Genomic DNA, 17576 nt, shown 5'->3' on the forward strand with positions numbered 1-17576 from the left:
GTGTTTGTGTTTTTGTGCAAGTGTCTGTGTTCGCTTGTTTAAGTGTTCTAGTGAATGAGTTTGTGTGTCTGTATGCCTTTAAAAGAGCATGTAATGGCTGCAGTGAAGAAGAGCAAGCATGTCAGCATTCTGAAGTTTGTGCTTCGATGCAAAATTTAGTGCTGCTGAAAACAAGGCATTATGATGGTAAAGATGTTAATGATAATTCAGTGTCCAACCTAACAGGCCACATGTACATTTTTATTGGAATGTGGAAGAAAATAGACAACTTGATTATATCATCTCCTCCTGCTGGTACTGTAACTTCAGCATGCATGCCCATTTCACTTTTGGAGAGAAAGCGTGAAATGGTCACAGTGGACCGGTGTGTCTATTACATGTTTTGCTCACAAACAACAGGTTGCAACGATTGATAGCTGGTGCTTCTGGGCAGACATTTATGGAAATGCCTGGTGTGAAGTGTTACTCATCTCAGCTGACTATTTATGTTACCCATTTTAATCAGAGCTACAAGTGAAACTAAAGGTGACTGAGGTGAAAAAAAGTGCACGTACTCACAAATGTAGTCTGTTTTTAGGATCTGTTGATGTTCAGGAGTCAGTGGTACCAATGACAAGAGACTCCCAAGAGAAACTTTCTTTCCTCCATCATCTCTGATTGGCTGCAGTGTTTCCTGGTCAACCTCAGCTGAGTGACTGATGACAGTGGCCCACTTTGTCTGAACCTGAAGGAAGACGGCATTGCTCCAGTTTTCTTTATGTAGGACAGTAGGCAGGCTGGTTGACGGCTTCTCACTGAGACCATTAAATCTCTTTCAGAGTCTTTCACTGGTTCAGTTAGAGCCTTTGTTGGTTTTATTATTTCTAACACTATTGCAACTTAAATTTGAGTATTTCCATTTTCTGTTGACAAGAACAGCTACTGTAGCCTGCAATAACATAAAACAAAATCGTTCTTAAGAGCTAAAAGGCCAGGAGAAATGATTGGGGCTAAATACAAAGTTACACTTTTCTTTCTGACAACGTTCATTTACATTTGCTGAGCAGAGTAATCTTTCAGTTTGACTGAACGAGACCAATAAAATGAACAACGCCCTTAGCAACCTTTCTTATAGTAATTAGGACTAAAGTGAAAAGATTCTTTTATTTATCTTTTATTTAATTTGAAAAAAAAAATCCCACTCATGTGTGACCTCATGGTGCCTAATCACTGGCATTGGCAAGCTTGGAACTGCCCATCTTAGCTCTGTCATGGTGATACTGTGGACTTGTTTCAAAGTTATATTTTTCTCAGTTATATCCATGTGAGACATTTTAGTTTTCTCATCTTTTCCTCACACTACTGTCTTACAGAAAAAATAGAAAGCACATGAACAAATTCAAAAAACCAAGAAGATTGAATGTTGCATATATGAAAGTTATTGTTTTAGTTATGTTTCAGGTAATATTGAATTGATTCCTATAGAATCTCTGGCAAGCAATCCTCAGGTTAGTGACTAAAAAGGTAAACTGTGTGCATTGAAGTACCCACTGATTTGTCAGAAATTATCAATAAGACTGAATGTCACATCCATATGCCCAGTAATTTATCCCTTTGTATATTTGCAGTTGAGCTCTCATTTCGGTCAACTGTATTTGTGGTTTTGAGTAAACTGTTTCAAGACCTTTTTGGATGGACTCAGTGACATTTAGCTCACATACTTGTGTTCCCCCAAGATGAACTAATACCGTTTTCTCCTGTTACACCTTAACCAGGCCAAGTACTGTAACAACAAAGAGGGTTGTAAATTGGTTTCAGCTGCTTTGGTGTTAATGAAATTACTAACATGTGCACTAGAATGCCAACAATGAGACAGACCCAAAACAGGAATGGTTTTACAGGTGGAGGCCTTTGCCCATGTCTCCTTTGTGCGAATGTCACGACTCACTCGATAAAGCCTCTTTTAATGATACAAAGAGCGGCTAGGTCCACACGGCTTCAGGGCGCACCACGTGATCATCAATTTCTATCACTTGGTCAAAGACCCTCCGCCCCCGGAATCAGTGACGGACGTCGCCACTGAGCACATGATTGCCCCCAACACGTTATTAAACGCTGTTCAATTCGTACCCGGAATTAGTGGACAGGCGCGGGGTAACTGTGTGTTTTGCCCTTGTATTTCAATATCAGCGGCACTTTGGGATACTTGTGAATATCACCATGAACACATTTCACCAATACCCACTCCGCTTTCAGCAATGCCCCGGGGCGAACCAAGCTTTGGTGCATAAGGCTCTGCGTGCAGACCGTGTCCCCCAAAGCATGGCGCATACCCCCATGACTCCTTACCGGAACGCTGTAGTACCTCCTGAACCGGGGGAGGGTGTCGGAGCCTGAGCGATGTGAGTCTGGCATACCAGCTGAGTTTCGGCACCACTGTAAAGGACCGTGACCCGACACGCCGTTCTTTCGATTGTGTAACTGTTTTTTTTCCTAAATTGATTGTGCACTCGTATTAATTCCCTGGTTCGGCACACACACCAGCCAGCTTTCAACCCGCCCGCACACTTCTCCTCTCGTGTCTGACCTCGCTATGTGAAGGGAGAAACCTTGTTTGGTTGATTATTTCCACCTGGCCCTCCAGCCTCCCTGGCCCTGCCCCTTGAGCTCACTGCGCCAACCCCCCCCCCCCGCAGCTGAGCCAGGGACCACGCCTCCACCACAATGATGGCACAAGCATACGTTGGCCCTTATTCACAAACAGTGTGCATAAATCATGCATTGAAACTTTCATGCACAAACCCAAATTTTATCAATATTTGTATAGCTGATTTGTACTTCACAAACAACTTTACAAATGTGAGTACAAACAAATGAAAGCCTGACTGACTTAGAAAACTTACACACATGTTTGCAAAATGAATACTAGTATATTTATATTTATCCTTATCAATAGTAGATGATAATATTATTACCAATAATGATATAGTGATCTTATTTTTAATTAGGTCACTATATACAATTTTCAAAAACATGGTAAGCCACAACATGGTTAGAATTGTTCTTTTTCTTCTTTTGGCTGTTCCCGTCACCAGTCGCCACAGCATATCATCTGCCTTCATCTCACACTATCCCTGGCATCCTTTTCTGTCACACCACCCCCTCTTTTATCCATGAACTTCTTGGGGGTTGCTGTAACTCAGGAGGTGGGGCAGGTGATCTACTAATTGGAAGGTTGGTGGCTCCTGAAGCTCCATCTTCAAACATCCTCTGTCCAGTATATTCACTATCCCTCCTCTATATATGTCCAAACCATTTCAACCATGCCTTTCTAACTTCAGCACTGACATTCGATTTCCAGCTTCAAACTCATGATTCTGACACTCTTAACCTGCACAACACTATTTCCATGCTTTTCTTTTAAGGTTACACTTGCTTCATTTCTCTTCATATTTACTCTGTGGTAGAAGAGTGTGACTCCACCTCCATTGCAGTAGCATTTAGCTTAAAATACTGTTTTGTCTTTTTTGAATGCTCAGCCCCTCCCTTTATATATCTTGTTGGCATATGCATCATATATGTTTTTGTTCTTTTGAGCTTTTTCCAGACCACATTGACTGGAATGAATAAAACAGAAATCAGGGCAGAAAGAGCTGTGCAAAATGAGAAAAGCCAGCTCAGGGATGTCAAGTTGAAGATTTTAATCCTTAGACCAGCTTTGTGGATGGGAACCTTTAGAAGAAGCTCTGATAAGCCTTTGAGCATGTTGTTGGTTAGTGCCTAGTTCACAGGATAAGTAAAGGCTGGAAAGTGCTGAGTGCTGCATCCACGCAGGTTGGCAGGCTGTGGGAAGTAATCTGGCTGTGGGCCTACCCTGCTGGAGTAACAGATGGCTCATTGCATCATGGGAGTTCTGTCCACAAATATCTGTAATAGTTGTAAATAGCACAAAAGCTGCAATAAAGGTGAAAAGGGCAGGTTTTGTTTTCAGTGAAACTGTTATGTTGCATGCTGTTTTACTGAACACAGTCTGTTAACGGACTATTCCAATGATTTTGGTTTTAACACTTTAAACAGAACATTGGAAACCTGACAGCCCTTGGAACTATTTTAAGTTTGTGGATGTTGTACAGGTCTGTTGTGAAAGTGAGGTTGGCGATCTTATGATGTTACTGGTTGAGTTTTACTTATGGTTATGCTTATGAGTGGGTACTAACCAAAACATATGAGCATGAGTAGCAGAATGAACCTCATCCAAGGGTTGTCTGAGTTGCAGAGTGAAGCTTTTGGTCATGCAGGAAGTAGACCGTTCAACCACATTGCAAGAGGACAGTTGAGGTAGTTCTGGCATCTGATTAGGGTGCCTCCTTTATAGAAGGAGGTGATATAGCCTCAAAATTATATCACGATATTTTAAGAAAATTTGCAATAATTATATTTTATGACAATATAAAAAAGGCTTTGTTGATGCTCAGTTCCTTTCAATTCAATTTCAGTTTTGTTTATATAGCACCAAATCACAACAAAATTGGCCTCAAGGTACTTTATTATTTTAAGGTACAGACCCAGTAATACACAAGCTCACAGTTGTAAATCAGTGACGCGGATCTCTCATCCTGCTTTTCAAGTGAGCTACTGTCATTGATGACAGTCTTCCTAATTTAAAGGTAGTCTATTGAAACAACGTGAACGTGAACCCTGAATTCTTATTACCAAAATGTATTTTGTAATTGTAGATGTTCCTAACTGTGTACCTCAGCAACAATAACCAACATTTTAGTGAAGTCCCCATCACACCAGAGACACTGTGCAGAGATGTGGTGGAGCTCTGCAAGGAGCCTGGCGAGTCTGACTGCTATCTGGCTGAGATATTGAGAGGCTCAGGTGAGTTCCTTGTGTCAAGTAGATATCCAAACTGCTAGTAGTGACCTAATAATAATAATAAATTGCGGTATTCATTCACGTGAACCTCAAATACACAAACACTGATATGGTTGTAGCTATATCTCAAAAGTAGCCATAATGTGACTTGCAGGTCAGGTGATAAGAACTATATTTTCACACATAGTTTTTGGCCCTATAGTGTAATTATATCATGATTAATTCATTCCATCTCTTTTTGTAACAAAGGGTTAATGTTATATTCTTTAACGTTGTATGCTTCTTTTCAATCAATCAGAACGTGTTGTTGGAGAAGGAGAACAGATGCTGGAGGTGTTGCAGCGATCAGGACAGCAGAGGGGAGAGGTACGTTATCTCCTCCGTCACCAAAGAGCACCTGGACGAGAATCAGGTAAGAAAGAAACTTAATGGCTAAAGGTAATTAAAAAACTGACATACTATGTTATTTAATAAAGGACCACACACCACCAGAACAGTCTCAGTACTATTTGGCACTCATAACATTTAAAAAGAAAAAATTAAAATGTCCAAACAGCCGTAACTACAGTACAGGTTATGATTTAGGTACAACATTTAGGTCTAAGCTAATTTATAATTATAAGTAATCAATTGAATGTTAATTATGAAGAATTTGATAGACAGTATCCATCCTCTCACTTTTGATGGCAGGTATGGATCCTGTGGTTAACTCAGTGGAGTGGCAGTACTGGTGTATCCCCTTTGTAAATATACAGATATACCTCTATCCATCTATTAGTTGATATACAGAGGTGGCAAAAGAACACACATTTTTCACATTTTTCACAAGTACAGATGCTTGTGTTTGAAAAGTAAAAAGGTGAGTGTTCCTCTAATTCTCTTGACTGCGTATTACAATATACAGAAAATATTGGCACTATTGAAGGTCCGAATGAGCACAGTGTATCTTGTAGGTTACTTTGCTTTCACTCGTTCGTCCATCCATCTTCTTTCGCTTATCCAGGGCCGGGTCGCGAGGTCAGCAATCTAAGCAGAAAAGCCCAGACCTCCCTCTCCCCAGCCACCTCCTCCAGCTTGTCTGGGGGAACACCAAGGCGTTCCCAGGCCAACCGAGAGATATAATCTCTCCAGCATGTCTTGGGTCTGCCCCGGGGCCTCCTCCCGGTGGGACATGCCCAGAACACCTCACCCAGGAGGCATCCTTATCAGACGCCTAAACCACCTCAACTGGCTCCTTTTGATGTGGAGGAGCAGCGGCTCTACTCTGAGCCCCTCCCAGATGGCAGAACTTCTCACCCTATCTCTAAGGGAGAGGCCAGTCACCCTTCCTCTGAAGGGTGACTGGCTCACAGAACGAGTATCTGTGATCTCGTTCTTTCGGTCACTATCCACATCTCGTGGTACATAAGGGATGTAGATCGACCGGTAAATCAAGAGCTTCGCTTTTAAACTCAGCTCTCTCTTCACCACGACAGACCAGTATAGTGTCCGCATCACTAATCCGTCTGTTGATCTCTCGCTTCCTTTTCCCGTCACCCGTGAACATGACCCCGAGATACCTAAATGCCTGCACTTGGGGCAGGAACTCGTCACTGACCCAGAGTGGGCGCTCCACCCTTTTCTGGCTGCGGACCATGGCTTCAGATTTGGAGGTGCTGATCCTCATTCTCACCACTTCACACTCAACTGCGAACTGTTCCAGTGTGAGCTGGAGGCCATCATCCGATGAAGCCAACAGAACCACATCATCTGTGAAAAGCAGAGATGAGATTCTGAGACCACCCAACTAAAAGCTGTTCACCACCTCATAATTCTGTCAAATAAAAATTATGAACAGAATCGGTGACAAAGGGCAGCCCTGGCCAAGAATGAATGCGACTTATTGCCGGCTATCCGGACCAAGCTCTTGCAACGGTTGTATAAGGATCGAATGGCCTGAAGCAATGGACCAGACACCCCATACTCCCGAAGCACCTCTCACAAGACACTCTGAAGGACACGGTCTTCTCCCAGTCCACAAAACACACGTAGATTAGTTGGGCAAGTTCCCATGCACCCTCAAGTATCCTTGAGAGGGTAAAGAGCTGATCCTGTGTTCCATGACCAGGATGAAAACCGCATTGTTAATGCTGTATCAGAGGTTCGACTAGCGGGTGGACTCTCCTTTCCAGCACCCTGGCATAGACTTTCCCAGAGAGGCTGAGGAGTGTGAGCCCCCTATAGTTGGACACACCCTTTGGTCCCCGTTCTTAAAGATGGGAATCACCACCCTGGTCTGCCAATCCAGAGGAACCACCCCTGATCTACACACAACATTGTAGAGGCATGTCAACAAAGACAGCCCTACAACATCCAGAGCCTCCAGGAACTCAGGGCGGACCTCATCCACCCCAGGGGCTCTGCCACCAAGGAGTTGTTTAACTGCCCCAGTGACCTCGCCCCCGGAGATAGGCTAGTCGTCCCCCTCAGACTCTGCTTCCTCCACAGAAGACGTGCCAGTGGGGAGGAGGAGGTCCTCAAAGTATTCAATGCTCGACTATGTTTTCAGTCAGAAGTCAGCAGCGCTCCACCCGCACTATACACATTGCAGGTGGAGCACTGCTTTCCCCTCCTGAGTCGTCTGATGGTTTGCCAGAATCTCTTCGAGGGAGTCCTCGTTAGAGACCAAATTTCTAAGATTTTTAGGCCAAAGTGCAATAACCTCAGTTTTATCTGAATTCAGAAGCAGAAAATTAGAGGTCATCCAGGTCTTTATGTGTTTAATAGACTCCAATTTTTTCTCGTAAATGGAGAGTCCTCTTCACACACTAAGGATAATTATGGAGTTCCACAGGCTTCAGTGCTAGAACCAATTCTGTTTAGATTATACATGCTTCTTTACATGCAGTATACAAAGTATTAAAGACAGCATTAAAGACATAAAAACCTGGATGACAACTAATTTTCTGCTTCCAAATTCAGATGAAACTGAGCTTATTGTACTTGGCCCTTAAAGAGTCTCAGAGGGATGCTGAAAGGTTCATGCATTTATTACTTCTAGGCTGGACTAGTGTAATTTGTTATTATCAGGATGTCCTAAAACTCCCTGAAAAGCCTTCAGCTAATCCAAATTGCTGCAGCAAGAGTCCTGACAGGGACTAGAAACAGATTTCTCCTGTTTTGGCTTCCCTTCATTGGCTCCCTGTTAAATCCAGAATGGAATTCAAAATCCTGCTCCTCACATACTGTCATGGTTCACTGTGTGGCTGGCAGGAAATAGAACCCAAACACAGGAGTCATACGAGGGGAGGGATGAACTCAAAACGGCAGCTTTATTGCTGGAAAAACACATAGGTACTAAACTAAACACAAGGAGCTATAAACAAGAAACTCAAATCAAAAACCAGAGACACGAGGGAGCTACACTGGAAACACAGGGACCTAGGAGCATGGAGGAAACACACAGTGAGGGGACGACGCCACACAGAACAGAGGGGGACATTGACATAAGTACACAGAAGGTAACGAGGGAAGTGGAAGCACACGGGGAACACAGCTGAGGACAATTACACATAACAGAGTGGGGAGGACACAAAATTCTGACACCAAGACGCGGACCTTAAACATAACACAGAGAGTACACAGAGACAGCCGAGAGAAGCAGAGAGAGAGAGAGAACATGATGGAAAGAGGAAAACACAGAGCACAAGGAGTATGAGCAAAACACAATAACTCACATCACTATATACACGGTCACACAGAGGGAGACAAAGGGGGATAACGACACGAGAGGAAATCCAGTAAATTAACCTGAACAACTTAGGACCCATAGAATAACAAATGAACTTAACATGACACAGGAACACAGGAAAACTAAGAACGCTGGGTCAAATGACCCAGAATCTTGACACATACAAGGCCTTAAATAATCAGGCCCCATCTCATCTTAATGACCTTATAGTACCATATCACCTGATTAGAGCACTATGCTCTCGCACTGCAGGCCTACTTGTTGTACCTAGAGTATTTAAAAGTAGAATGGGAGGCAGAGCCTTCAGCTTTCAGGCCCCTCTTCTGTGAAAGCAGCTTCCAGTTTGGAAATGGGACACTATCTCTACTTTTAAGATTAGGCTTTAAACTTTCCTTTTTGCTAAACATATAGTTAGGGCTGAATCAAGTGACCCTGAATTCTCCCTTAGTTACTCAGCAATTGACTGCTGAGTAACTAAGGCTGCTGGGGGCTTATTATTATGCACTAGTATTTTATCGTCATTCACCTTTTTCACTCACTATGTGTTTATATACATTGTTGTCAATCTTGGCTTATCCTGACCATCCTCTGCACCAACACTGGATAGGCAGTAGAGCATGGCTAAAATGATTAAATTCTTCATTAGTATTTACTGTGTTTTGTGTCCAGTTGGATCCAGGGCTGCAGATCAGATGATGAGGAGAAACCAGGTGAAAGCCTCTTTGGAGAGATGTCTGGAGAATGGGGTGAGAGACTTTTACTGTGATTTTGATAAAAATAAATCAGTGTGTTTTGCCTTGGCTTACATTTTTATTACCGACTAACATGAATCCCTTCAAACACATTCATAGATATTGCATTTTGAGTTTCTGTGATCAGCAGTCCCCAAACTTTTTTGTGCCACGGACCGGTTTATGTCCAACAACATTTTCATGGACCGGCCTTTAAGGTGTCGCGGATAAATGCAACAAAATAAAACCAGTACCCATACTAAAAAAAAAAAGATTTATTCATAACACACGGGAAAAGACCCAGAGAAACCAAGTTAACGATAAAAACGATAAAAAGAATAATGCTAAAAACCGACAAAAATCCTGAAAACCATGAATTTCACATCCAAGCCTGAACTCTCGCGGCTGGGTACCAAACGACTCATGGACGGGTACCGGTCCATGGCTCGGGGTTGGGGACCGCTGCCGTAAATGGCTGAACAGAAAGTTGTGCATTGCACCTTAAAATGCATGAAGGTTGTGACAGCTGGACAGTGTAATGTGTCTTTTAGTATTTCTGTCTGTGTGAAAGTGAACTCTGACTGTATCTGCGTTACAGGTTTCAGCTCCTTGTCTGGACATGACGCTGAATGAGCTGCACGACCTGGCAACCCGACAGCAGCAGCAGATCAGTGCTCAGCAGCAGCTGCTGGCCTCCAAGGTAAAACACACCATACACAACTATTACTACTGTTACTACTACTGGTGTTACCACTTATATTGATGCTGATACTATTTTAAATGCAGTTCACAATAACCTCTTGCAGTTGCCTATGGATGCTTATTAACTACTTCTTGTACTCCGTTTGCCCCCTGGACTAGTATACCAAACAAAGCTCTGTGCAAACAGAGACTAATGTTCATACTAAAGTGATGTACATGATTCGACTGTGACTACACAAGCCTTCTATACCTCATATGAATGGCTAGATATATTTTACAAGATGTACTGTAAATGTTTCATGTCTTCCAGTTAAAGTATATCAGGAAGAAATCTGTGTAGCTGTTTAGCATGATATGATATGATAAAGACCTGAAAAGCATTGTGTTTTGCAGGAGCAGCAGCTACGGTTCCTGAAACTGCAGGATCACCAGCAGCAGCAACAGGAGGCGTCAGAACAGGAGCGGCTGTGGCAGCTCAGGGAGAATGCGCATAACCAGGAGGCCAAACTGCGACGAGTCCGGGCCCTAAAGGGTCAGGTGGAACAGAAACGCCTAAGTAATAGCAAACTAGGTCAGTGAGCCATGCGACTACATAGGCTTTGTAACATTTTGCAGAGCTTCTTTATTCTTATCCAAAACATTAGTTTTGAACTGTTTTATGTGTCACATATTCCTGGGCCTAATTGTATAAAATCAATATGAAACACTAATGCACCGACAAGTTTGGCACATTAGTTTGGGGCAAACATCAACATGGGAAAAACATTAGAAAACTGTTTAAGAAATTTTTTGTTTCATAAATAGTCGAATTTTTGTATTTTTTAAAATAAACTTGGGATTTTTTTAAACGGGAGCTAATATTCTCATATCCAACTCTATATTTCTGTTCATTGACTATCAGAAAAGCTAAAGAAGAGGTACTGGCGCCCCACTGTTCATTTTCAATCCCAAACTCGTGGTGTAAGTCAACTTTCTTTTGACTGGCTACCCTTCTTAAACAAAAGGTTTACAGGCAGCTGGTGTTACGTATAAGGAGAAGAGGCTCTAAATAAAATTCAACCGTCCAAGTTGTTATTCAATTCAATTTTCTTTTATATAGCGCCAAATCACAACAACAGTCGCCTCAAGGCACTTTATATTGTAAGGTAGACATACAGAGAAAAACTCAACAATCAAATGACCGCTTATGAGCAAGCACTTTGGCAACAGTGGGGAGGAAAAACTCCCTTTTAACAGGAAGAAACTTCCAGTAGAACCAGGCTCAGAGAGGGGCGGGGCCATCTGCTGTGACAGGTATACCAGTACAGGCCGTGGTCATACATGAGAAATCAGTTGCAAACAATCCAAGTAACGCAAGCAACAGGAAAAGTCAATGAAATACTCTAAATCAGATCAGTTAGGATAGTAGTAGGCAACACAAGGAATACTAGGAATTACTGGAAAGCTTTACTGCAAAGAGTACAGTCTGGCTTAAGATTGTTGTGAAGGTATATATACTGAGGAGACTGACTAACTGAACACTGGCCTGGTACAAAAATAGCAGGAAACAGAACAAAGTAAAGTGTAAGACAAATTTAAGTAAAACAGAATGTGACTGTTCATGATGGTGTGATTGAGATGACCATATTAGGGATATGTGCTTTTACTAATCATCATACAGAACCATGTGTAGAAAAATGCTTTCTGATAGGAATTGACTACATAAATTTTAACCGAATATACGTGGTAAATCTGAATCAGAGAAACTTTATTAATCTCAGAGGAAAATTCAGTTTCAAAGAAAATGAGTGCAGAAACAGAGATATTGATAGATAAATGTTAAGATAAATATAGAGATAGGTATAAATATAAATATAAAAGGACAAGTATGTGCAAATATGTCATGGTGTACAAAAATGAGATGTGATTTGTTCCGTTCCACATGTGTGGACCTGACTGAAGAGTTTGATAGCAGCGGGAAGGAAAGACCTGTACCACAACTCAGACAGGCGAGGTTGAAGGAACCTGTTGCTGAAACTACTCTTCAGATTGTCCAGTGTGTTATGGAGGGGGTCCATGTCCATGATTGCCTGCAGTCTTGCCAGCATTTTGTCACTGATCACCACCTCCGTGGCGAACTTCATGCCAAAAACAGACTCGGCCTTCCTGAATTTGTTCAGTCTGTTCGCGTCCTTCTCTCTGATGCATGCAACCCAGCATGCCACAGCAAAGAAGCTACTGCTCGCAATGTTCAAATGACAGAAAAGAATGCTAAACAGCACGTCGACACTGCTATATAAGCACCACCATCAGATTAAAAAAATGAATACTACCTTTTATGGTTTACAGCAGGGGTGTCAAACTCAATTGCACAGGGGGCCAAAATTAAGGCACACTTTAGGTCGCGGGCCAAACAAGATAAACATTTATTGAACACACTAAAACAATGTTTTTTAAACATAAATATGAATAAAAACAGACAGGAATATTATTCCAGAAAAAAATTAACTTTAAATATTTTGCTCTTCATAAAAATATATCCTGTCAAAATTATGCAAGTTAGAAATATGAACATGCTGCCAAAAACCCCAGAAAAAATAAATGAAAGCAAACACAAGGTTGGAGCCGCACGTAGACGGAGCTGAGGCGTTGCTTCAGGAATGGAACTAATAAACTGTGCGGGCCATTCAGTGTGGTACTTTGCCTTGAGTGTATCATTACACTGCAGCTCCATCTGAATCTGCACAGGTGCAGTTTCCACATAAATGGGTTGCAAAGCAGCTCGAAATTCTCTTTTTGTGCTTCAAAGTCACCAAAGCGCCGGGCATACTCAGTGCGCAGTGCGCTCAGTTTATCAGCAAAGTGCGCCGACTTGGTTCAACATTACTTGGCAACAGGGAAAGTGAGGTGATAGGTTTGTAGTTTGAACCTATTTGCTGGAACGTTCAAGACAATTTGATTACACAGCAAAAGCAAGACGCAAGTAGGCAAAGTTCTTCGTGTTACTCATGCATGAGGGAGAGAACCACGACAAGCGCCGTTCCTTCACTTGACCCCAGTCGCTCTCGTCCGCTCCCCCGTAACATTGTTCTTTTATTGAGCTCACATGAATATACATAGGTTCATTAACACATGACGTATACATACACACAAAGAGTACCTTGCCTGTGTGTTGTGTAAGTATGTGTGTGTGTGTGTGTGTGTGTGGGGGGTCAGTGTGTGACCCCATAAATGACTTCCCTAAACCTGCTGGTCTGTAAGTCCAGCAGTTCATCTAAACAAAAGGCACTTAGACTAAAACTGACATGGCTACGTTTATCCTACCATAAAACAATAAGAGAAGGTACGCCCTCTCCCATGCTCCCAGGATGTGGTGTGAATGCCAGAACACTCTGGAAGTCTTTGCAGACTCCTAAGGATCACACATCGTATCACTACACAATCGATTATACACCTCTAAGCATATATGGTTAAATATTGCTAAGCATAAATGACAATCAACAATATAAACCTGACATGAGGCAGGTTGCACTGGTGCATTTGTGACTGCTTCACTTCAAATGCCTTCACTGCATCATACATGCCATGTCCATGAACTGACAGATTTCCTTGCCGAGCTCAAAAACTCTATTGAGAACTTTTCCCCAACTCAGCCAACGGACCTCTGTATGATAAGGAATGTCAGCAAGCTCTGAATCTATTTCCTACATAAAAGACTGAAATTGACGGTGATTCAAACCTTTAACTCGGTGATCATTACATGCTCCATTTTTAGGAGCATGTAATGATCCACACAGCCTTTCCTGGTGTGTGATGCAGTGATATGCTGTTAACTCACCGGTACATTTCTCCTCCTTGCGCATCTTTACTCTCATCCTGCCGACGAGTCCACTTTTTTTCACCGCACAACACCGGCGCTCCATCTGTTGTAAGTCCAACAAGTTTGTCCCAGGGCAGTTTCATGTCGGCCACACTTTGACATGCGTTTTCAAAAATGTCTTTTCCTGTCGTTGTCCCGTGCATCGATTTAATGTCCAATATTTCCACTCCACGGATGAAGATGGCCAGCCGTGCAATGTCCATCATGTCTGTACTTTCATCCACAGCAAGAGAGTATGCCCAGTACAAGGCTTTAAAAAAACCTATTCAAACTGAAAATGAGTGTAATGGTTATCTTTAAATAGTAGTGCAGGGTACTGCGGGATGACACCAGGATCAATTAAAGACTGCAATGATATGATTGTGTTGCAGTGGAGGAGATCGAGCAGATGACCAGCCTTTTCCATCAGAAGCAGACAGAGCTGCTCGTGGCTGTGGCGAGGGTAGAGGAGCTGAGCAACCAGCTGGAGGGACTGAGGAGCAACAGTCTGGAGCCTTCTCTTCCTCTTCTTCCGCACCACCACAACATGTCTTCTACAGCTGAGCTGGAATGTCTCTACAAAGAACTGCAGGTGAGATGTCAGCTGAGAATTTCTCTTGCTAATATTAAATTATACTTTGCTGTTCTACAATTAAATTAAATGTTTGCCATATTTTCTGCTTTCTTTACAGTATGATATAAATATATATCGGATTTTTATAGCAAAATTTGTCATTCAGCGTTCTTTGATGAATGTGAAAATCTCTTGACATTAATCAACTACAGACATAAAATCATATTTCTACCTAATAGAGAGAGTGAAGATATCGATGATACTGTTATGCCTTTACACAAATTACTTTGTATTGTGGAGGGAAATATATTTTCTGTTTCTGTAGCATTTGTAATCATAAAAAGGCAGTAAGAGTAAGAGGCAGTCCGACAGTAATATTTGAGGTTGTCTGCGTAGAAAGTTGTCATTTCCATACCTTAGTTTTTCAGTTGTGGCTCCTTCTGTTTGCCTCAGATGGTGGGTGCTGCCTTTCTTTGGAGGCATAATGACTGTGTGCAGGATCGCTGAAGAGAGTACGGTTAATCAGGGTTTTTCTGTATTTGTAATCACATGGGTGCATGCAGGTTGGGGAGGCCTGTAAATGAAAACCAAATTAAAGCATCCAGTATGTTTTCATTTATCACTTATGATCAGGTGTGACAGGGGAGCAAAATTCCCTACCTGATAAACGGGGGACTATGGTCTTATCCTAGCCTAATAAATGGAAAAAATAAAATGATATAAATGAAAGCCTCTTGCACTCTTTTCTTTAAATTAAGTTCAGCGTGTCAGAAATAGTGATAAGTGCTTAATACACCATAGAAAAAAAAATTTCTCATTTGGAGCTCTTGAGTACTCCATCATTGCATTTGTTCTGTTTAACCCTAAACCCTAATTATAATTGATAATTATATAGAAGTTTGCAAACAAGCCAGCAAACAGGCTTACAACAAGCCAATACAGATGTGAAACATGGCTGAATATAGCCACTGGTTGTTGTTATGTTCAGAGGTGGCAAAAGTACAGACTTTACAGACTTTTAAACAAATAGCTATTTTCTGTCGCCCACATTGTAGACGGTGACTTTGTCTCCACACCTAAACAGTACAATGAGTCAAGAGTTAGAGTGGGATTCAGCAGGTGGGGGAACCCTGAGATCTGTGCAGTAGCTCAGCATAGGGAAAAGAATCACAGTCATTTTTCATGTAAGCTTCAGTAGGTTTTCTGTGTCGCTGTTATCAGCTGACCTACTTTTTGTGGATTTACACAACTGAATTCAACACGATGTAAGCAGTTTCACAAGCTATCTTGGCTGATATTGATCCCTTACACTGACACAAGGTAGTATAAAGTTGGAATTCACTGAATGAACCCAAGAGTCATCAGCTTAAAGCTTGTTCACTACATTAATGCAGTAATTTAATGCAACAGTTGAATAACACAAAATTAGTATAGCTTTGTTTGTTTTGCAAAATGAAAATACATAATTTATCAAAACACATCATATGTGATTAAAATTATGACGTCACATGGAAGCTTTAAATTTGCAGTTTATCAAACGTCACTGAGCAGTCCTTACCTTTAAATCTAACCTCTCTTCAATTCAATTCAATTTTATTTATATATCGCCAAATCACAACAAAAGTCGCCTCAAGGCGCTTCATAGATACAGAGAAAAACCCAACAATCATATGACCCCCTATGAGCAAGCACTTTGGCGACAGTGGGAAGGAAAAACTCCCTTTTAACAGGAAGAAACCTCCAGCAGAACCAGGCTCAGGGAGGGGCGGGGCCATCTGCTGCGACCGGTTGGGGTGAGAGAAGGAAGACAGGATAAAGACATGCTGTGGAAGAGAGACAGAGGTTAATAACAGATATGATTCAATGCAGAGAGGTCTGTTAATACTTAGTGAGTGAGAAAGGTGACTGGAAAGGAAAAACTCAATGCATCATGGGAATCCCCGGCAGCCTACGTCTATTGCAGGGTAAGGGAGGATTCAGGGTCACCTGGTCCAGCCCTAACTATATGCTTTAGCAAAAAGGAAAGTCTTAAGCCAAATCTTAAAAGTAGAGATAGTGTCTGTCTCCTGAATCCAAACTGGAAGCTGGTTCCACAGAAGAGGGGCCTGAAAACTGAAGGCTCTGCCTCCCATTCTACTTTTAAATACTCTAGGAACAACAAGTAGGCCTGCAGAGCGAGAGCGAAGTGCTCTAATAGGGTGATATGGTACTACAAGGTCATTAAGATAAGATGGGGCCTGATTATTTAAGACCTTGTATGTGAGGAGCAGGATTTTAAATTCTGGATTTAACAGGAAGCCAAAACAGGAGAAATATGCTCTCTCTTTCTAGTCCCTGTCTTTTCAGTGAGTTTTTTGGACATCCTGATAATAATGAATTACAGTCGTCCAGCCTGGAAGTAATAAATGCATGAACTAGTTTTTCAGCGTCACTCTGAGACAGGATATTTCTAACTTTAGAGATGTTGCGCAAATGGAAGAAAGCAGTCTTACATATTTGTTTAATATGTGCGTTGAAGGACATGTCCTGGTCAAAAATGACTCCAAGGTTCTTCACAGCGTTACTGGAGGCCAAGGTAATGCCATCCAGAGTAAGAATCTGCTTAGATACGATATTTCTAAGATTTTCAGGGCCGAGTACAATAACCTCAGTTTGATCTGAATTAAGAAGCAGAAAGTTAGCGGCCATCCAGGTCTTTATGTCTTTAAGACATTCCTGCACTCTCATCCTGTCTGTAGTGCTGTGCAGTATATTTTGGTATCAATCCAATACCAATACTTTTAACATATATTGGCAACTTATGTTGGGGAGAGAAGTGTGTCATGACTTAAGACTTAAGAAGAGGTTCCCAAAGTGTGGGGCCCGCCCCCTGGGGAGGGGGGGGGGGGGGGGTGCAGAGCCATTGCAGGGGGGGGCATGGTAGCATAATGGACAGGTTTTTGGCGGGGCTTCCACACATACGCAAAGCAGGGTATGAAGCATCGCCAAATATGTTTCCAAACCAACTGCCTTCCAAGCCAAAGACTAGAAAATATGGTGAAGCAAATCTTCCCTTTGGCTTTACCTGCACAAGGCCAAGGTAGGCCTCCCCTGCAGAATTGGTTTTCCCTGCGTCGGGAGCACGAACTGGGCTCTCCAAAT

The 17576-nt window shown here is 42.1% G+C and overlaps 1 protein-coding gene across 2 annotated transcripts in view; it reads left to right on the forward strand.

Annotated features, from left to right (window-relative positions):
• LOC120716635 (apoptosis-stimulating of p53 protein 2-like) overlaps positions 1-17576 on the forward strand; it is a 38929-nt gene that overhangs the window by 10204 nt on the left and 11149 nt on the right. For both annotated transcript variants that reach the window (XM_040004191.1, XM_040004192.1), the window contains exons 2-7: positions 4716-4863; positions 5159-5272; positions 9260-9336; positions 9920-10021; positions 10417-10594; positions 14254-14453. In XM_040004191.1, coding sequence (XP_039860125.1) covers positions 4716-4863; positions 5159-5272; positions 9260-9336; positions 9920-10021; positions 10417-10594; positions 14254-14453 — 819 coding nt within the window. The remainder of the gene's footprint in view (positions 1-4715; positions 4864-5158; positions 5273-9259; positions 9337-9919; positions 10022-10416; positions 10595-14253; positions 14454-17576) is intronic.

Source organism: Simochromis diagramma, unplaced genomic scaffold, assembly GCF_900408965.1.
Source record: "Simochromis diagramma unplaced genomic scaffold, fSimDia1.1 OVJJ01000565.1, whole genome shotgun sequence".
NCBI classification, from domain to species: Eukaryota; Metazoa; Chordata; class Actinopteri; order Cichliformes; family Cichlidae; genus Simochromis; species Simochromis diagramma.